Below are 22,848 nucleotides of genomic sequence, written 5' to 3' on the forward strand. Positions count from 1 at the left end.
ATGAATAATTTTATACGTGACTTCTTTAACTTTATTGGTGAGACAGTATTTACTAGGTAACTTCCAGACCTTTTTCCATTCAATCTGATTATACAATGAATTCCAATATGGTTTGCTTTTAGGTAACGATGTATTTCTGCATATTGTTTTTATAAATAAGTTGTTAAATTTTTTATCTAAAATCTCCACACCATTAATACTTATCTGAGTATTATATACAGAAATACACTCAGAGGATATATCACCCGATAAGAGTTGATTAAGGCCACCAGGAATGGCATCAAAAACTATAGCAAACTCTTTAGCAGTCACCGGAATCTTATAGTAATTAAGGAATTCACAATAATTAAAAAGTTGTCCATTACTCTTAAATAACTGTCTCACCAGTACAATACCGTTATCAAGTTACAAACTAACTAGTAGTTACTAAACCCTGTGAACTTTACGTCTTAACTTACGTGAGACCTTACACGCAGCTGGTGCAACCCTACCCGGATGATTGACATTTCTAGCTCAGCCCACAGGACTCTTAAAACCAGTCGCACGGATATGACGTCATTGTGAGTCGTTTGCGATCCGCCAAAAAACGAAGAGAAGAAGACGTCATTGTGATCCTGGAGAGGAGACCGGTAACGGGGTATGACTGTTGCTGTCATGTAAATTAACGTTTAACATTAAACATTTGCCGTTTATTTTTAAATGGCATGTTCATTAAATGTTTTAGACAATAGATGCTGCGTAGCGATCTCACAATTCTCTGGTTGTGTGTTTGTTTTTAGCCACGTAACCGTTTCGCTAGCTTGACGTGTTTGGCTGCAGCAATTTAAATGACATTCAATGTTATTGTCAGGTGATAATATATTTCGCATGTTCTGTTTTTACCTCTTAATTGTCAATTAATAGTTCTGTTTTTGCGGTGAAAATAAGCAACCACTAAGCGGCATTAAAGGATTTTATGGTGTAATGTATAGTACGTTATGTTACGTCATTGATGCTGGTCCGAGAGTTGCGTGCAGCACAGAACGCTGGCCAGCTTTTATTTGATTAACATTTAACAGACATCATGATCATACTGGTATCTAAATGTTTTGTCAATTGTGTTTTAGTTGCATAATCGGATGTCAAAAAAGTTTACGTGATGTCAAATCTATTTCACTCTTTCAGTCGGATTATGCTTGTTTTATGATTGCATACTGCACAATATTTAGTGTGCCTTTGAACAATGTATAGTTTACTTGCAGTACAATGAGCCTTGCTCTATTCTGTGAAGTATATATTTTTTTCTAGCCTAAACTCTTAAGTATTTTTATAGAATAACTTGCATATATTACTTATATAAATGCATAGTCATTTGATTGATACAATTTTATTCAGTCTATAGGGAGGTATTGACTCTAGATTCTTTATCCACATTGGTTTCCATTTCTGTTCTAATGGCTAACATTCCTTACATGACTCATCTCATATTGTCTTTTTAGCTATGTTGACGTCTCAGATGTAAACTGGATGTCTCAGCAGAGCACTCCTGTTGTCTTGGTGGTTGTACCCAAAACAGGATGTGCAAATGCATTTTACAATGTCAGACGTGTTTCTTTCTTTTCCCCAGACAAAGGGACACAATGAGTCAGCGCTCTGAGAGACGAGGGATCCATGTGGACCAATCGGAACTGCTGTGCAAGAAAGGTTGCGGTTACTATGGAAACGCTGCCTGGCAGGGCCTGTGCTCCAAGTGCTGGAGAGAGGAGTACCAGAAGGCCCGGCAGAGACAGATCCAGGAGGACTGGGCCCTTGCTGAGAAGTGAGTCGCATGCTTGATTTATAGTGTCCCCAAAAGTATTTGGAGACTTAAAGACACATTTATATGTTTTTGAATGCATAAGATAATGGCATATGTTGAAAGATAGGTAGCATAATCACAATTTTTAAGCAAAACTTTTCACAACAACAAAGAACTTTGAAGTTGGTTAGGTTTTGTAATGCCATGTTCCCTTTAGAGTGCCCACATCAAGGGCTTTGTCCTTCGAAGAGCATAGGGATGATCACTTTCGATCGGATTTCGTCCTAAGTGATAAACTACATCTGGGGTTACTCTGCTAGGGTACTTGTGTGACTGTTGTTGGTAACTGACTTAATATATCCAATAAAAATGACCATGGGCCAAGTGAGTTCAAAGTAATAGCAGAAAAGGGTCAGAAAAGTTCAGTTAGTTAAAAAATTGGAATGTTTTTTTGGTAAAAAGGTGGAATTAAGCTTCAATGGTTGAGTTGTAAGATCACATATCAAGACAAAGCAGAATTAACTTTCCATCAAGACTGATGAGTGTTTCCGATTCCAGGCTGCAGAGGGAAGAGGAGGCGGCCTATGTCAGCGTTCACAGTTCCTCTCAGACCCAGCCTCCTCAATCCCATACTCAGCACTCTCTCGCCACCTTCTCCAAGTTTGAGGAGAAGAAAACCAATGAGAAGACCCGCAAGGTCACCACTGTGAAGAAGTTTTTCAGCCCTTCCTCCCGCACTGCTCCTAAGAAAGGTATGAGGAGAGATCTGAACCTGAGTGATGGTGTTTTGTAGTGGGCGGAGTCTGCTGCAAACCAGCTGTGGATGTGGTTTGAGTGGATCGGATGAGTTTTGATTTGTCCACCCCCAATAAAATTCTTTTAATTTGCCCTTTTAAAATAAGTAAAATATCGCCTTCAAAAACCAGTCAACTTGATTTAAACCACACTGAACGTCTATAGATGTATTGTTGTCCCTGGTTTACCCCTCTGAGCTTTAAAGACTTAATTCTGATGCTTAGTCTCCATTGCTTTGCTGACACAACACTGTCAGTGCTGCGGGAAATACTTTTACTTCCCTCTGGAAATCTTACAAGAAATCATAAGTGTTTCATATGCAAATTACTTCCCCCATCATCATACAAAGTCCCAGTTTGATTTTTACTGTGTTGTTGGATGCTTTCTCTGATAAAGCCATTGAACTGTGTCTGCCAGCATCATGCACAGTTGTTTGGTGCAAATTTACTTGCCCTCATGTTGTTCCAAATGTATGTTTTTTCATACCATGAAACAGGAAAGATGATGTTAGGCAGCCGAATGTTATGAACTGACAGTCTCGGGGCCTGGGTAGCTCAGCGAGTATTGATGCTGACTACCACCCCTGGAGTCACGAGTTCGAATCCAGGGTGTGCTGAGTGACTCCAGCCAGGACTCCTAAGCAACTAAATTGGCTTGGTTGCTAGGGAGGGTAGAGTCACATGGGGTAACCCTCGCGTGGTCACGATTAGGGGTTCTCACTCTCAATGGGGTGTGTGGTAAGTTGTGCGTGGATCGCGGAGAATAGCATGAGCCTCCACATGCTGTGAGTCTCCGCGGTGTCATGAACGGCGAGCCACATGATAAGATGCGCGGATTGACTATCTCAGAAGCGGAGGCAACTGAGACTTGTCCTCCGCCGCCCGGATTGAGGTGAGTAACCGTGCCACCACAAGGACCTACAAGTAGTGGGAATTGGGCATTCCAAATTGGGAGAAAAGGGGATAAAAATAAAATAAAAATGAACTGCCAGTCTCAATCACCATTCATTTTTAATGTATGGAAAAAAAGGATGCAATGGAAGTCAATGGTGACCCAGGTTGTCAATCCCTAACATTCTGTTAAACATCTCCTTTTGTGTTCCACAGAAGACAGAAATTCATAAGGGTTTGGAACAACATGAAGGTGGGTAAATGATGACCTAATTTCCCCCTTTAATAGAGGTGATTAAAAGGCTTTATCATTGAAACGTCAAGTATTAGTGATCCTTGCATGATTTGATTCATGTATGTTTATACATTCATTTGCGTCTAATCTCATCTTTTCATGATTTTATCATTATTTGTCTATGTTGTTGTTAGATCATTTGAGCAATTCATCCACTCTCCGCATCTCAATTTGCTGCTGCTTTCATTTCGTTTGCTGTTCTGTCTCATCACTGCCCCACCTCTCCTTTATGTTCTCCATTTTTCTCTTTCTTTTCTGACGTTCATTCAAATTCCATAATTTTCCATCACCCCCCTATTTCACCCCCCTCCATTTATGTGTCGCTCGTTTCCCTGCCCGCCCTGGGTGTTTTAGTCCCCCTCGAAAAAGAAAACGAGAAACAAGAGAAAGAGGAGAAGTTTCAGAGCAGGAGGGAGAGCCATGGAGAGACCCTCCTAAGGGATCTGAAGGGCATTTTCACCCAACCCTGGGAGATGGGCTCCCCCACTGAAGGTAATGGACAGATCCCGAGGGGGAATCTGGGGTTATAGCAAGGGAACGTGGGTGGAGATTGCAGTGTTTGTCTTCTCTGAGGTGGATCTTATGTTCTGTATTGAAGGAGGACGAAGTCATCTAAGCTTTGACTAATCCTTCTAATACTTCTAATTCTTTGTTGTGTTTATATTTTGCAAAGTACCACAAAAACTTCTCAAAAATGTGTTTGGGAGTTAATTTAAACAAACTTTACTTAGAACCCCCTTAACTGTGCTTTGTGACATATTGCCCTGATCCATACTATATTTTGTGTGCATATGTTTAATTCACTATTTAGCTACACTGTTTGGCCAAAAGTATATGGACGCTAAAGCATCTCACCCATATTTGCTTGAGCATTTGGTTTCAAAACTGTTGGCATTAAGGGATAGTTAACCCAAAAAGGAAAATTCTCTTATTATTTACTCACCTGCATTCCATACCAGATGTGTATGACTTTCTTTATTCACAAACAGAGATTTTTAGAAGAATATTTCAGGTCTGTAGGTCCATACAATGCACGTGAATGGTGGCCAGAATTTTGACTCTACAAAATCACAGTCAGCATAAAAGTAATCCATATGACTCCAGTGTTTTAATCCATGTCTTCAGAAGTGATATGATGGGTGTGGGTGAGATACAGATAAATATTTAAGTCCTTTTTTACTATAAATCTCCACTTTCAACATTATTATTATTATTATTTTTTATTTTTTTGCAATTCACATGTCGCCACCTACTGGTCATGCTGGTCAAAGGTGGAGGTTTATAGTAAAAAAAAAAAAAGGGCTTAAATATTGATCTGTTTCTCATCCACATTTATCATATCGCTTCAGAAGACATGGATTTAACCACTGGAGTCTTATGGATTACCTTTATGCTGCCTTTATGTGACTTTTGGAGCTTCGAAGTTCTGGCCACCATTCACTTGCATTGTATGAACCTACAGAGCTGAAATATTCTTCTGTAAATCTTATTTGTGCTCTGCAGATAAAGAAAGTTATACACATCTGGGATGGCATGAGGGTGAGTAAATGATGAGAGAATTTTTTAATGGGGAGTTGGTCCTCCCTGTCAGCTTCCACTTTTCTGGGAAGACTTTCAACTAGATGTGCAGGGAGTTTCTCACATTTAGACAAAAGAACATCAGTAAAGCCAGGCGCTCTTACAGTTCTCTAGAATGTCATTCTTTGCTGTCTTCACTGGAATTAATGGGCCAAGCCAAACCCGTTAATTAATAGGGAATGTCCACATACTTTTGACTTGGAGTGTATGTGTGTGAGTGCATCAAAAGACATGGATTTAATTCACCCTGCCATTTTTTTTTCATGCTCACTCTCTTGCATCCTCTTTTCTTTTCAATCTGGTGGCAGCTCTGGTTTCGAGGTTTCGAGGTGGGTATTAGTGCCACATCACTGTAGCCCTCCGGCACAGATCACAGAAAACAAACCAAGTGCATCAGTGTTTTTTTAGAGATGCATGCATTGCATTCTGGCTGAGAACCCGTTCTAGTGCTCCATTGCTGGTAATGGGAAATTCTTAAAGAGAGAGTTCATCCAAAAATGAAAGTTCTGTTGTTGTTAATTTACCCTAATGCCGTTCCAAACCCATATGACTTTCTTTCTGTTGTGGAACACAAACGTTTTTAGGCTTTATGTCAATTGTATACAAGAAAAGATCCAATGAACGTGAATGGTGACTGAGAAACATTTAGCCTAACATCTCCTTTTGTGTTCCACAAAAGAAAGAAAAGCATCTGGTGCACAACCCGTAGGGTGTGTAAATGATAACAGTCTTTTATTTTTGGGTGAACTATGCCTTTAAATACTTGTAACAGGTATTACATCATGCTGAATTGAACCTCTGTAAATTTAGTTTGTTTTTGTAGTATTTATGAGCCATAACATGCTTTTGGTGTCAGAACCTCAAGAGAGCAGCCAAAGCATGTTGTTTGTACAGTTGGCCACTGTATTACTACCTTTGGCTCTCATCTAATGTCAAAGGTGTTGGCATGGTAACCGATCAATAATTCAGCAGAACGGCCTATTTCCGAGAAGATCCCGTGTCCTCTCTTTATCTAGGCTACAAGTTGATCTAGACTTATATTGAACAATCAGATGTTGTCAACATACATTTGTTTTATTTTTCATGTTGACATTTTGCTTGATTTACTCAGTCGGCTTAAGGCACCTTTTCTTTTTATTTCGATTGTGCACAATGACATGTGAAATTCAGGTGTTACAATTGGAAACATTTTTGAAGATGTTTTGTCAGTTGTTAGATAATGGAAACGGCTGATTTTTACATGACATTCTGCAATGACTTGGATGAATGAGAATCTTCATGAACTAATTTCGTTGAACTGAACTTTTAAATCCAATCCACGTTAATATGCTGTTGTGCTTGATGTTCATAAAATTTGTTTTTAAACATTCTGTACATCTATATGTACGTTCCTCAGAGAGCCACGAGGCAAAGACACCTAGTCCCTCCATCACCCGTCAGTCTAGCATGGAGACCGATTGCGTGTCACGAGACTTTGGGGAGTTCCTCAAGACCTTACATAAGCCTGGCAGAGAGATCCAAAAGCAGAGCCGTGCTTTCATAGAGAGCATGGGAAGTAAAAAGGTGTGAACCAGGGTCACACACCCATGTCAGCCCTGTTTACCAAGAGCCATAAAAAGGTTATCACTTGACATATTGAGATAAACTCAGCAAGGGCCTGCAATGCATCAGTCACCGTATGCTTTAAATTGACATGACTACTGAATGATTTTAGTTGATATTTGAGGCCTGTTTTATGTTCTATGGAATTCTTATCTAGGGCCAGATTTTCCCTGTGCATATTCACTAAGATCTGTGTGTGTCCCTTAGCAAACATTAAAATTATCTCATACAAAGTCATTTTAAAGGCTCACAGATGTCTTGAGTTATCCACTCCCTTGTGTTTGCATTTTAAATGATCAACAAAGAAATGTTTGCCTACAGTTTAATAAAATCTTGATGTTGATGTTTATTTTTATGCGTCAAGTGCCGACTTTAATTTCTCTGAGCATTTTATCCATCTGTTCTTTGCCCTTTACCATTTCGTTTTGATGGATTTAGCTAAATATTTAATTATTACTTTTAAGGGGAGAAAAAAAAACATTACTTTTAAAATACATTTTCAGTAAGTGTTTTCTTTTGTATTCATACTCATTTGCAGGATCTCAGTGCAGAGGAACTGTCTGAATGTGTGCAGGATTTTTACCAAAACATGTCTGACCGACTATTGAATCATTTTAAAGGTAGGATTCATGCCATCACAAAACCTAACCCGAGAAAACCACAGAGAACAAACACTAGGGGTGTAACGATTCACTCATCTCACAATTCAGTTTGGTTCATGATTCTGAACTCATGGTTTGTTTCTGTTCATGATTCTTTAAACTCAGCCTGAATCAAATAACATTAAGATTTAACTTTTATTATTATTACTTTAAAGACATATGCAAAACAGTTCATAATAGACACCAAATGGAAATATTAGATAATTCTGCTGTCTGAAAACACAGAATTATGTTTAATACATATGCTGCTTACACACTGTCACTGATTACATACATTTAAAATATTTTAAAAAATGTAAATGGTATTTTTCTAAAATAATATTGTCTCTGATTACATCTAAATATTATTTTCAAAAATACATATTTACATACTTTTCATTTCCAGTTAAATAATAATAATAATTTACTGATTAAATCAAAACAGACATGACATTTGTCATTAGGATTATATTTCCCCATAGATTATTATTTATTTTTTTTTTCTCCCAATTTGGAATTCCCGATGTGCTTTTTAAGTCCTCGTGGTCGCGTAGTGATTCGCCTCAGTCCAGGTGGCGGAGGACGAATCCCAGTTGCCTCTGCGTCTTAGACCGTCAACCCGCGCATCTTATCCCGTGGCTTGTTAAGCGCGTTGCCACGGAGACATAGCGCGTGTGGAGGCTTCACACCATCCACCGCAGCAACCACGCCCAACTTACCACGCGCCCCACCGAGAACGAACCACATTATAGCGACCACGAGGAGGTTACCCCATGTGACTCTACCCTCCCCAGCAACCGGGCCAATTTGGTTGCTTAGGAGACCTGGCTGGAGTCACTCAGCACACCCTGGGATTCGAACTAGCGAATTCCAGGGGTAGTAGCCAGCGTCTTTACCACTGAGCTACCCAGAACCCCCTATACCTCTGTAAACTTACATTTTTCTCAAACAGTCAGAGCAGATCACTCATGCGCTTCAAATAGAAATTCAATCCCTCATGCTGAAAAGGCACACCTCCTGCTCCTGGTCTCCTGATCATGGTGCTCCCTGTATTACATTAACATTTATGTTCTAGTTTTCGCATTTGCAGCCGAACTCATCGTACAACATCTGAGGCTGCTAGCGTGCAATCGTATTTTAGAGCACCTTGTGTGCAGTGAAGCGATTTCTATTTGTATGCCTGCGGTATGTAGGCTTAGGACTGCATGTATTGGATCGAATCAGGGTTCCCACTCTTTTCAAGGCACAAATTTTCAGGACATTTCCAGGACATTTTTTAAATGCGCACAGCAAGTATAATGTTTAAGCAAAAACACATGAGTCCATTTAAATCAAGCTTTTATTTTGACATTTCTGTGTGTTTTTGAAGGTAGTTTTTCACTTCCAGATAAGCAGTTTGCTCCATGGCCCAGTATGATTATCAATCCATGTAAAGTTGTGATTTAAATAAATAAATACATAGCCTGTATGTGCTGTGCACTTCAGAGTGCTCTCTGTCTCTGTCATCTCACACTCACAAGAGCGCACGTGTTGATAATGATGAGGTGTTTTCAGTGTATGTGCGGCCAGCTCTACACATTCATTTTTAAGCACGCATCACTTGCAGATTATTTATTCAATTAGAGACTTTTATGTTTAATTATCACACTAGGACATATCACAATTTTAATTGGATTAATTATACATTCATTTTTGTCCAAACATGTCACATTCCATGACATTCTGCTTTTTATTGCTAATGCCATTTTTATGTCTAGATTCCATGTTCCGCATACTACATGTGGTAACCGCTGTATAAATTTACTTTGATCGTTGAATTATTGAAAATTCATTCACATCCCGAGGTATTAAGGCAAAATCACCACGCTACCAACCCAGTGTGAATTAAATTTTTTTTTTAAATCAGTGGTCCTACTGTCATCGTTGTCTAAAGTTTATAACTGACAGGGATGCAAACTCAATGCAAAAAAGTTGAGACGATCACTGACCCAGGAACATGTTTTCTGAGGTTATTTTGTTTTTTTTAAAGAATAAGCTAAAAGCACCAACTTAAGCTATTTTAATGATTCAAGTATAGCAAATTATCTGCACAATTGTGCAGAATTAGCTACAAAAATAAAAGGTATTTTGTTGTGGCTTGCTTCTGTTTCACAAATTTGTTCAGTTTCATTAATTGACTAGTTTAGTGACCACTTCTGGAGATGCCACTAGATGGCAACAAACGAGCGTCTTATGTGCAATAAGTGAGTCACTGAATCATTGAGATGTTCACGACCGGGGTCTCTGCCTGGTATTCAGAAACGATAAGGTAATAATTAATTAAAATAAATTGAGACATTCAATATCTCTTCATAAATTTTGACAGTTTTAAAATATTTTATGTAGATTTGTACTCACAAAGACATCATTTGTGAGGCAAAAACGTGGGTGAAAAATACTTTGGTGTGAAATTGGAGCCGAGGTTATGCTGACGCGTCACTTCATAGACTTCATAGACTTGCTGTCTTCTTCCAATGTATTCGGCAGTGCAGATGCGAGCCATGTGACAGCCCCTTAATGTGAATAAACATCGGTCACTATGCATTAATAGCTCTTCCTCTAATTTCTCTCCGTGATGAACAAGGCGGACTCACATGCTGAAGTAAACGAACAACATGCCTCTCTCATTCAGTCGGTCGGTACATGTACCAGGTCATTCAATTTTTTTATGAATGAGAAGTTTCACGAATGCCGCTTCTCACTGTGCAGGCGCTGCTGTTGCCAAGCAAGCGATTGGCTGTAGCTGTAACCAATCAAGCGATCTTCCTCGGTTGGACTGCGATTGCCAAGCACACGATGCTGCTGTAATCAATCACAAGGGTGTAAACACCCTTAATCATTGATGTTTCACAATGCGCAGCCGCCGGCAGTGACAAAACGATACAAATTTGTGTATTTGACTCATAATCTGAGTCCCAATTGTTACCATGTTTTTGTACCTGTAACAAAAACCTTGCTAGCAACATAGTCAAAATGTTTTATTTTACTGAAATATTTTCCAGGACAAATAATTATTTTCCAGGACATTTAGGTATTTTTCAAATTTTCCATGACTGGAAAACTTCTCTGTTACGTATGTAACCTTGGTTCCCTGAGATGAACAGAACGAGACATTGCGTCATTTTCCGACGTCCTAGTTGAAACCCTTCTACAGTAATGCTAATTCTAAGATTGGCCATTGTGTTTAAGCCCCGCCCTTTTAGACGTGAAGCTGTCCGGTATATAAGCAGGTGCAAAACATAATTTCTCAGAATTTTCTGACTGAGGGACAAAGAGCGTATCGCTCGCACCACAAAAAACCGAGTGTGTTGTGCAGGAAATTACAATGGCCTAAATGCAGGTGTTTGTGTAAAATGGCAGGGGAGCCCGTACTTAAAAAGGGGCACAAGTTTATGTTTGGTCAACGAAATAGCAAGTGCTCTAGACAGAGAGGACTTGCAAAGAGAGAGACGTTACGTCTAGGTTATAAACCTTGTGAATGTGTTTTGAGAAGACCAACCTGCTGCAAAACTTATGTCTTGTAAGGACGCACCGTTTGTCCATGCCCATGAAGAACCCATGCCTCTTGTTGAGTGTGCTTTAACACCAACTGGGCAATTCGCACCCTGTGACTTGTAAGACAGGGCGATCGCATCAACGATCCAGTGAGAAAGTCTTTGCTTGGAGATGGACATTCCTTTTGTGCATCCTCCATAGCACACAAAGAGCTGGTCAGACAGTCTGAACTGGCAGGTGCGCTCAACGTATGTGTGTGTGTGTGTGTGTGTGTGTGTGTGTGTGTGTGTGTGTATATACAGGTGCATCTCAATAAATTAGAATGTCGTGGAAAAGTTCATTTATTTCAGTAATTCAACTCAAATTGTGAAACTCGTGTATTAAATAAACTCAGTGCACACAGACTGAAGTAGTTTAAGTCTTTGGTTCTTTTAATTGTGATGATTTTGGCTCACATTTAACAAAAACCCACCAATTCACTATCTCAAAAAATTAGAATACATCATAAGACCAATAAAAAAAAACATTTTTAGTGAATTGTTGGCCTTCTGGAAAGTATGTTCATTTACTGTATATGTACTCAGTACTTGGTAGGGGCTCCTTTTGCTTTAATTACTGCCTCAATTCGGCGTGGCATGGAGGTGATCAGTTTGTGGCACTGCTGAGGTGGTATGGAAGCCCAGGTTTCTTTGACAGTGGCCTTCAGCTCATCTGCATTTTTTGGTCTCTTGTTTCTCATTTTCCTCTTGACAATACCCCATAGATTCTCTATGGGGTTCAGGTCTGGTGAGTTTGCTGGCCAGTCAAGCACACCAACACCATGGTCATTTAACCAACTTTTGGTGCTTTTGGCAGTGTGGGCAGGTGCCAAATCCTGCTGGAAAATGAAATCAGCATCTTTAAAAAGCTGGTCAGCAGAAGGAAGCATGAAGTGCTCCAAAATTTATTGGTAAACGGGTGCAGTGACTTTGGTTTTCAAAAAACACAATAGACCAACACCAGCAGATGACATTGCACCTCAAATCATCACAGACTGTGGAAACTTAACACTGAACTTCAAGCAACTTGGGCTATGAGCTTCTCCACCCTTCCTCCAGACTCTAGGACCTTGGTTTCCAAATGAAATACAAAACTTGCTCTCATCTGAAAAGAGGACTTTGGACCACTGGGCAACAGTCCAGTTCTTCTTCTCCTTAGCCCAGGTAAGACACCTCTGACGTTGTCTGTGGTTCAGGAGTGGCTTAACAAGAGGAATACGACAACTGTAGCCAAATTCCTTGACACGTCTGTGTGTGGTGGCTCTTGATGCCTTGACCCCAGCCTCAGTCCATTCCTTGTGAAGTTCACCCAAATTCTTGAATCGAATTTGCTTGACAATCCTCATAAGGCTGCGGTTCTCTCGGTTGGTTGTGCATCTTTTTCTTCCACACTTTTTCCTTCCACTCAACTTTCTGTTAACATGCTTGGATACAGCACTCTGTGAACAGCCAGCTTCTTTGGCAATGAATGTTTGTGGCTTACCCTCCTTGTGAAGGGTGTCAATGATTGTCTTCTGGACAACTGTCAGATCAGCAGTCTTCCCCATGATTGTGTAGCCTAGTGAACCAAACTGAGAGACCATTTTGAAGGCTCAGGAAACCTTTGCAGGTGTTTTGAGTTGATTAGCTGATTGGCATGTCACCATATTCTAATTTTTTGAGATAGTGAATTGGTGGGTTTTTGTTAAATGTTAGCCAAAATCATCACAATTAAAAGAACCAAAGACTTAAACTACTTCAGTCTGTGTGCATTGAATTTATTTAATACACGAGTTTCACAATTTGAGTTGAATTACTGAAATAAATGAACTTTTCCATGACATTCTAATTTATTGAGATGCACCTGTGTGTATATATATATATATATATATATATATATATATATATATATACACAGCAAAAAGGATACTCAGGCCGAAGCGCTGCATGGAGTAGGTGTATCGCTGAAGTGAGGACCTGTTCACCAAAGAAGCGTCTAACAGTGAGGTGTAGAATGTCCGCCGGAACACTGCCGGGGAATGGAGAGTCTTCTAAGCTTGCGAAGATTCCGTCTGCTGACTCCTGTATTTCGAATGTAGAGGGCTTCTAAGACGAGAGATGAATCGCTGTCTTGAAGGAAGAAAATTCAGAGAAATGGTGTTTTCGCGCCCACTTATATATCGGACAGCTTCGCGCCTAAAAGGGCAGGACTTAAACACCATGGCCAATCTTAGAATTGGCATTATTGCAGAGGGGTTTCAACTAGGTCGCCTGAAAAAGAATTTCACATAAGCGTCAGCCTGACCCAATGTCGAGTGAGCTGTAATCGTAAGGGAACTGCATTGCAAAATTCCAGGTTTTCCAGGATGCGTGGGAACCCTGAGAATAGACGCTAAAATAATAATCATTTTATTGTGTTATCTTCTCTAGAATTCTGTGATTGGACCAGTTCCACAATTCTCCCTTATGCCACACTAATGAAATCTCTACCTGAACTTTCAATTTTCCTATTTCCTAATATTATAATACAATATAATATATAAATAAATCAATCAATCAATCAATCAGTCTCAGTTAACCCAGTTCTGTCTGGAGGAATGGGACAAAATTCCAGCAATTTATTGTGAGAAACTTGTGGAAGGCTACCCAAAATGTTTGACCCAAGTTCTTTGTTTGCTACCAAATACTAACAAAGTGTATGTAAACTTCTGACCAACTGGGAATGTGATGAAAGAAATAAAAGCTGAAATAAATCATTCTCTCACTATTATTCTGACATTTCACATTCTTAAAATAATGTAGTGATCCTAACTGACCTAAAACAGGGATTTGGATTATAATAACTTGCCAGTACTGTATGTCAAATGTCTGTTTTTCTTATAAATAGAAGTTTTTGAACCATTTGAGGTAGATCCCTGTGTCTTTCTCTTTCTTCAGGCTCCTCTGAGAAGGTGGAAAGGGTAATGGACCAGGTGGAAAAATACATCATGACTCGTCTCTACAAAAGTGTCTTTTGTCCTGAGACCTCAGATGATGAGAAAAAAGACCTGACCACCCAGCACCGAATTCGGTCAGCCTCTTATGTGTTCCTTGTCATTTTGTAAAGTTACGGTTCACCCATAAAAAAACATTCTGTCATAATTTACTCAGACTCATGTCATTCCAACACCGTATGACTTTCTGGAGATGTTCATATTCATTTAAAGGGATAATTCACCCAAAAATTAAAATTCTCATCATTAATCACCCTCATGGCATCCCAGATGTGTAGGTCCATACAATGCAAGTGAATGGTGATCAAACCTTTGTTGCTCCAAAAATCACATAAAGGAAACAGAAGTAATCCATAAGACTCCAGTGGTTAAATGCATATCTTTAGAAGTGATATAATAGGTGTGTGTGAGAAACAGATAAAAATCTCCACTTTTACTTTTACATCTGAAAGTTAAAGTGGAGATTTAGAGTAAAAAAGGACTTAAATATTGTTCTGTTTCTCAACCACACCTATTATATTGCTTCTGAAGATATGGATTAAAACACTGCAGTCATATGGATTACTTTTATGTTTCCTTTATGTGTATTGTAAGGAGCTACAGAGGTGAGATATTTTTCTTAAAATCTTTGTTTGTGTTCTGCTGAAGAAAGTAAGTCATACTCATCTGGGACACCATGAGGGTGAGTAAATTACAAGAATTTTCATTTTTGGGTGAACTATTCCTTTAATTAATAATCTGGGATGTCTTTTCAATACAATGGATACTGTCTCATTTTAAAGCTTAATAAAAGGACCCAAAAGTTCATAACAGTAACCCAGGTGACTCATGCATAATTTTGAATGCATACGATAGGTTTTGCTGAGAAACAACCCTAAATAATTTTGCAGGTAATTTTGCAGTCATGAGCGTTGAGAGAAGCTCGTTCATAGTGGTACATGTGTTCAAGCAAGAACTTGTGTTGTTCGTAGCACTGAAGTTCTCATGTGAACAGGTCACATGAATCCACATAACCGTACACAGACCCTTGTTTTCAAGCGAAGCTCAAAAAACAGCTTTCGCGCACACCAAACGCATCAAACTCTTACATCAAATGCACGTCAACCTTTATATTTGTCCATTTGCAGTCTTGATTAGGACCTTGATTGATGTTGGTTTTCCAGGGCCTTACACTGGGTGACCATTCAGATGCTGTGTGTTCCTGTGGATGAGGAGATCACAGAGGTGTCTGATAGTGTAGTCAAAGCCATCACTGGTGAGTCTACAAAGCAGTCCCAGGCCATAATAATAGAGTCTTTTAGTTGCTTTTGGGGTTGCCTCTATCAAGGTTTTCTTCTTACCTCCTCATCTTTTTTTCCCACAGATATCATTGAGATGGACTCGAAGCGTGTGCCGAGGGATAAATTGGCCTGCATCACCAGTTGCAGCAAGCATATCTTCAATGCTATCATGGTCACTAAAAACGAACCAGCCTCTGCAGATGACTTCTTACCCACCCTTATCTATATCGTGTTAAAGGCCAACCCACCTCGGCTGCAGTCCAACATCCAGTACATCACACGCTTCTGTAACCCCTCAAGACTCATGACGGGAGAGGATGGATACTACTTTACCAACCTGGTGGGTCCACACATTACGTACAGTGGCCCAAAAAGTATTTGAACACTGAAGTCAAATTTACATTAGAGAACAAAATATCAATGTGCCATCTGCAAACAAATTATGCTAGTCATTTTCTCAGAAATAACTTTTTGCAATTACTTTTAACCAACTGGGTCCAATGTCATTTTTAGTGGATGTATCAATTCTTCTAGCAGAGTACCCGCAGGTGTAGTTCATCACAAAACACAATCAGAAAGTGTCCAGATACACTTTGTCTTCATTTTAAACTCTATATCTGTGGTTTTATCCTCAAAAAACCCTAACAAACTTCTTCTCAATCTCTTGTTCCCTGCAGTGTTGTGCTGTGGCCTTCATTGAGAAGCTGGACGCCCAGTCGTTGAATCTTAGCCCTGAGGAATTTGAGCGCTACATGTCCGGTCAGGCTTCTCCTCGAAGACAAGACAATCCTGCCTGGCCTCAGACTGGCTCCCGTATCAACCCAGCTCTTAGCCAGATTCATCACAATCTTAGCGTCCTGTCCAACCTTGAGAAAAGACAGCAGCAAGTGATAGAGGGGGCCCAGAGCCTGCAGACTGAACTGGCAGAATGGCAGGACAGCGTGGCCCGAGAGGTGCAGGAAATCCTGGAGAGATACCCACTGGAGATTAAACCACGAGCATCCGCCATAGATGCAGAGAACGTGGAAAATGATAGGCTACCACCTCCCCTTCAACCACAAGTGTTTGCTGGTTAGCAAACTAAACTAGTTCTGTGGTTGATAGAGTAAACAACCCAGAGACATGGTCATACCGAGACAAGTAAAGCATATTTTTAAATGAAATGGCTGCTTTCGTCGAAGATCTCTTTCTTTTCTACTGTATATGTGAAAACAGTGGTTTTACCATTCCATTTTCTCTCTGAAAGGTATATATTACAAAAAATTATAATTATGTGGTAATTTACTCACCCTCATGTTGTTCCAAACCCATATGACTTTCATTATTTCATTGGAACACAAAAGGAGATGTTAGGCAGAAGGTTAGGATCTGGCAGCCTTGGTCACCTTTACCTTTCATTGCCTGGACAAAAAGATGCATTTAAAGTGAATGGTGACTGAGGCTGCATTGTCTACCATCTCCTTTTGTGTTCCATGAAAGAATTATAGACATATGGGTTTGGAACAACATGAGATTGAGTAAATGATGACAGAATTTTCATTTTTAGGTTAACTATCCCTTGATTGTTTGCACATTTGGTCAACTGTCTTCTCTTAACTGCAGACATGTTCTTGTAGGACCACGTTAGTGCAGCTGATTCAGACAGGTGGGCTGTTTGTGAAAATAAAAAAGCTTTTCTGACCTGGCTTTAGTTGATCTGACACTAATTTGGTCAAACTTTAAATGTGTTAGCTTTTTTAATTAAAAAAATCGTAGCTGCTTAAATGTCCTCAATATATAATTGCAGTTTTTAAAATGTGATCATACAACTTTTGCAATGTATATAGGTCGTATTCACTGTAAGGTGTTTCATTCATATACCTTGGTGTGATGTTCTTCTCCTGGATGAAGGTTTATGTGTATATAAAATGTTTTGCTGCTCATACTGTATATTAAGGTAATTTAAAGTTGAACCCCTGAATTTTTACCTAGCTTTTAAGGGAATGCTTGATATGTGTAAAGTGCTACTCATCTTTACTTACGGTACCTTTCAAAGATGGTCATTTTTCAATGCTAGGTTACACATTGAATCAGCTTTACAGTGGTGCAAACACTTTTTTTTTTCACAGGTATTTGTTTGCCAAACAAAATGCATTAGTGTCATGGATAAATCTGCATGTTTTGTTTGCTTAAAATTAATGTGCAGTTCTACAATAGTGGCCACAGCTGTGTATATCTATATATCTATCTATCTATCTATCTATCTATATATATATAAAACTCCCCTAGCCAAGATGAAATGACTTTAATATATTAAATTACAGCTGGTAGTATTACTTTTGATGTTGTGAGCTTAACAGAACTCAGATTTAAATGTGATCCAGTTTCATTTTGAATAATGCCCCAACTGGAGCTGTAACTGTAACAGGTACTTAGCACAACACTATATTTGTGTGGAAATAATTGGTTTCATTCACTGTGAAGTGTGATATTTTAACCAAACTGCTTTATTTATTTTGTAAATATAACAAGTGAAATGGGTAATTTTGTTATCTGTGAATAATTATTTATAACTCAAAAACATGATCATGACACAATACTGACACCTCATGATAAAAAAAACAACAGCATAGAAATAGTGAATAAAGAGTGTTACTTTCTTCTGTGGAACACAAAAGGAGATTAGGTGAAATGACAGCCTCAGTTACCATTTACTTTCATCATGGCATCTTTTTTTTTTTTTTTTTTTTTTTTTTAATGAAAGTGAACGGTGACCGAAGTAGTCATTCTGCTTAACATCTGTGTTCAATGGAAGAAAGTAAGAACGCACTAAAAAGCAGCCAACAAATCAAATTTTGTATTGGTGCCTTTTTTTTTTTTTTTTAGATCTGAGGATAAGGTGTGCAGATGTTAGTCTCCTAACTTTTTTATTACAAGTTGTATTGTGTCTCATTGGGTATAGCCTGAATTAAACTGTTTAATTTGCTCATGTTCATCGGGGTCTTTGAAAATGGCTCATTTAATGAGGAATCACATCCATATTACAGATTTGCCGCCCCACCAAACCCGAGTCTCATCCGATTCTTCCACTGTACCTGCAGGTCTCCAGATACTCTCGGTTTAGAATGTAGGTTAGTTTCTCTCAGGAGGGTTAAGACACTTTGCAAGTGCTGCACTGATCTTGATTTACAAGGCAAGGTCTTTTACATTTGCACAGCATTATTCAGTCAGTGTGAGATATGTTGAGATATATATATACATATATATATATATATATATATATATATATATATATATATATATATAATATTTGTTACTTTGCAGTGTGATTAACATTTGACAAAATGTGTTTGTTACAATAGAACATCAGTTTTACATAAAACTGGTTGTTCTGTAAGGAATTTAGTTAAAATTTTATTTTCCTATTAATATATATATATATATATATATATATATATATATATATACACACACACACATTGGCAGCCAAAATTTTTGAATAATGTACAGATTTTGCTGTTTTGGAAGGAAATTGGTACTTTAATTCAACAAAGTGGCATTCAACTGATCACAAAGTATAGTCAGCACATTACTGATGTAAAAAACAGCACCATCACTATTAGAAAAAAGTCTTTTTTTTTTTCTATTTATTTATTTTTTCTCCCCTATTTGGAATGCCCAATTCCCACTACTTAGTAGGTCCTCATGGTGGCGCAGTTACTCACCTCAATCCGGGTGGTGGAGGACAAGTCTCAGTTGCCTCTGTTTCTGAGACAGTCAATCCACGCATTTTATCATGTGGCTCGTTGTGCATGACACTGCAGAGACTGCATGTGGAGGCTCATGCTGCTCTCTGTGATCCATATACAATTTACCACACGCCCCACTGAGATTGAGAACCACTAATTGCGACCACGAGGAGGTTACCCCATGTGACTCCACCCTCCCTAGCAACCAGGCCAATTTGGTTGCTTAGGAGACCTGGCTGGAGTCACTGAGCACACCCTGGATTCGAACTCGCGACTCCAGGGGTGGTAGTCAGCATCAATACTCGCTGAGCTACCCGGGCCCCCGAAAAAATTCATTTTTGATCAGATCTAAACAGGCCCCATTTCCAGCAGCCATCACTCCAACACCTTATCCTTGAGTAATCATGCTAAATTGCTAATTTGGTACTAGAAAATCACTTGCCATTATATCAAACACAGTTAAAAGCTATTTGGTTCATTAAATGAAACTTAACATTGTCTTTGTGTTTGTTTTTGAGTTGCCACAGTATGCAATAGACTGGCATGTCTTAAGGTCAATATTAGGTCAAAAATGGCAAAAAAGAAACAGCTTTCTCTAGAAACTCATCAGTCAATCATTGTTTTGAGGAATGAAGGCTATACAATGCTTGAAATTGCCAAAAAACAGAAGATTTCATACAAAGGTGTACACTATAGTCTTCAAAGACAAAGGACAACTGGCTCTAACAAGGACAGAAGGAGATGTGGAAGGCCAGATGTACAACTAAACAAGAGGATAAGAACATCAGAGTCTCTAGTTTGAGAAATATATCACATGTCCTCAGCTGACAGCTTCATTGAATTCTATCCACTCAACACCAGTTTCATGTACAACAGTAAAGAGAAGACTCAGGGGTGCAGGCCTTATGGGAAGAATTACAAAGAAAAAGCCACTTTTGAAAACAGAAATACAAAAAGAAAAGGTTAGAGTTGGCAAAGAAATACAGACATTGGACAAGAGATAGTTGGAAAAGAGTGTTATGGATCTTAACCCCATTGAGCTTTTGTGAGATCAGCTGGACTGTAAGGTGTGTGAGAAGTGCCCAACAAGACAGCCACATCTATGGCAAGTGCTACAGGAAGTGTGGGGTGAAATGTCACCTGAGTATCTGGACAAACTGACAGCTAGAATGCCAAGGATCTGCAAAGATGTCATTGTTGCACGTGGAGGATTTTTTTAGTAGGACTTTTTGAAGTAGTTCTGAATTGTTTTTTTTCAAATTGTAATAGTAATTTTTCATGTTATTAATGTTCTGACTATACATTGTGATCAGTTGAATGCCACTTTGGTGAATAAAAGTACCAATTTCTTTCCATACGAGCAAAATCTGTACATTATTCCAAACTTTTGGCCACCAGTGTGTGTGTATATATATATATATATATATATATATAGATAGATAGATAGATAGATAGATATATAGATATATATACACTACCGGTCAAAAGTTTTGAAACACTTGACTGAAATGTTTCTCATGATCTTAAAAATCTTTTGATTTGAAGGCGTATGATAAAATGTTTGAAATTAGTTTTGTAGACAAAAATATAATCGTGCCAACATATTAATTTATTTCATTATAAAACTAAAATGTAATTAAAAAAAAAAGGTTTTTGAAATTGATAACTTAGACCAAATAATAAAGAAAAGCAGCCAATAAGTGCCCAACATAGATGTGAACTCCTTCAATACTGTTTAAAAATCATCCCAGGATGATACCTCAAGAAGTTGGTTGAGAAAATGTCAAGAGTACATGTCTGCAAATTCTAGGCAAAAGGTGACTACTTTGAAGATGCTAAAATATAACACAGTTTTTATTTATTTTGGATTTTGTTTAGTCACAACATAATTCCCATAGTTCCATTGATGTTATTCCATAGTTTTGATGACTTTACTATTATTCTAAAATGTAAGAAAAAAAAAAATTATAATAAAGAATGAGTAAGTGTTTCAAAACGTATGACCGGTATTGTATATATATATATATATATATATATATATATATATATATATATATATATATATATATATATACACCGATCAGCCACAACATTAAAACCACCTGCCTAATATTGTGTAGGTCCCCCTCGTGCTGCCAAAACAGCGCCAACCCGCATCTCAGAAAAGCATAAAATCATGCAGATACGGGTCAGGAGCTTCAGTTATTGTTCACATCAACCATCAGAATGGGGAAAAATGTGATCTCAATGATTTGGAGCGTGGCATGATTGTTGGTGCCAGATGGGTTGGTTTGAGTACTTCTGTAACTGCTGATCTCCTGAGGTTTTCATGCACAACAGTCTCTAGAATTTACTCAGAATGCTGCCAAAAACAAAAAACATCCAGTGAGGAGCAGTTCTGTGGACAGAAATGCCTTGTTGATTAGAGGTCAACAGAGAATGGCCAGACACGATTCGAATCTGACAAAGTCTACGGTAACTCAGATAACCGCTCTGTACAATTGTGGTGAGAAGAATATCATCTCAGAATGCTATTCTGAGATGTGGGTTGGCACTGTTTTGCCGGCATGATGGGAACCTACACAAAATTAGGCAGGTGGTTTAAGAGATGTGACTGATCAGTGTATGTACATACAGTGCATTCAGAAAGTATTCAGACCCCTTCATTTTTTTCACATTTTGTTATATTGCAGCCTTATGCTAAAATCCTTTTAAGTAGATTGATGTTTTTTAAACATCAATCTACACTCCATACCCCATAATGACAAAGAAAGCATCAGATTTTTGATAACTTTGCAAATGTATTAATTTCTTAAAAAGAAAAAAAAAAAGAAATATCACATTGATGTAAGTATTCAGACCCTTTGCTACAACACTTGAAATTTAGCTCAGGTGCATCCCATTTCTCTGGATCATCTTTGAGATGTTTCTACACTTTGATTGGAATACACCTGTGGCAAATACAATTGATTGGACATGATTTGGAAAGGCACACACCTGTCTATATAAGGTCTCACAGTTGAAAATGCAAATCAGAGCAAAAAACAAGCCATGAGGTCAAAGGAACTGCCTGCAGAGCTCAGAGACAGGATTGTGTCAAGGCACAGATCTGGGGAAGGCTACAAAAAAAAAAAACTTCAGCTGCATTGAAGGTTCCCAAGAGCACAGTGGCCTCCATTATTCTTAAATAGAAGAAGTTTGGAACAACCAGGACTCTTCCTAGAGCTGGCCGCCCAGCCAAACTGAGCAATCAGGGGAGAAGAACCTTGGTAAGGGAGGTGACCAAGAACCCAATGGTCACTCTGGTTGAGCTCCAGAGATCATGTGTGGAGATGGGAGAAACTTGCAGAAGGACAACCATCACTGCAACACCGAACTGGACTTTATGGCAGAGTGGCCAGATGGAAGCATCTCCTCAGTGCAAGACACATGAAAGCCTGCTTGGAATTAGCGAAAAATCACCTAAAGGACTCTCAGACTGTGAGAAACAAGATTCTCTTGTCTGATGAAACAAAGATTGAACTGTTTGGCCTTCCAAGCGTCATGTCTGGAGGAAACCAGGTACCGCTCATCACCTGCACAATACCATCCCAACGGTGAAGCATGGTGGTGGTAGCATCATGCTGTGGGGTTGTTTTTCAGTGGCAGGGACTGGTGGACTGGTCAGGGTTGAAGGAAAGCTGAATGCAGCAAAACACAGAGATAACCTTAATGAAAA

The 22,848-nt window shown here is 38.8% G+C and overlaps 1 protein-coding gene across 5 annotated transcripts; it reads left to right on the top strand.

Annotated features, from left to right (window-relative positions):
• Nucleotides 1-560: 560 nt before the first annotated feature.
• On the top strand, nt 561-17,827 carry LOC127432905 (rab5 GDP/GTP exchange factor-like). 5 transcript variants are annotated; one of them, XM_051684424.1, is made up of 11 exons: nt 561-637; nt 1,607-1,798; nt 2,336-2,529; nt 4,112-4,249; nt 5,644-5,664; nt 6,732-6,898; nt 7,476-7,557; nt 14,067-14,199; nt 15,286-15,377; nt 15,486-15,742; nt 16,080-17,827. In XM_051684424.1, the coding sequence occupies exons 2-11, from the start codon at nt 1,620-1,622 to the stop codon at nt 16,476-16,478; spliced, it is 1,662 nt and encodes a 553-aa protein (XP_051540384.1). In that variant the 5' UTR covers nt 561-637; nt 1,607-1,619; the 3' UTR covers nt 16,479-17,827. The 5 variants fall into 5 exon arrangements, with proteins under 5 accessions (XP_051540384.1, XP_051540385.1, XP_051540382.1 ...); XM_051684425.1 differs by having other exon boundaries at nt 571-637; nt 1,613-1,798; XM_051684422.1 differs by lacking the exon at nt 561-637 and adding an exon at nt 638-656.
• The last annotated feature ends 5,021 nt before the right edge of the window (nt 17,828-22,848 follow it).

Source organism: Myxocyprinus asiaticus, chromosome 42, assembly GCF_019703515.2.
Source record: "Myxocyprinus asiaticus isolate MX2 ecotype Aquarium Trade chromosome 42, UBuf_Myxa_2, whole genome shotgun sequence".
NCBI classification, from domain to species: domain Eukaryota; kingdom Metazoa; phylum Chordata; class Actinopteri; order Cypriniformes; family Catostomidae; genus Myxocyprinus; species Myxocyprinus asiaticus.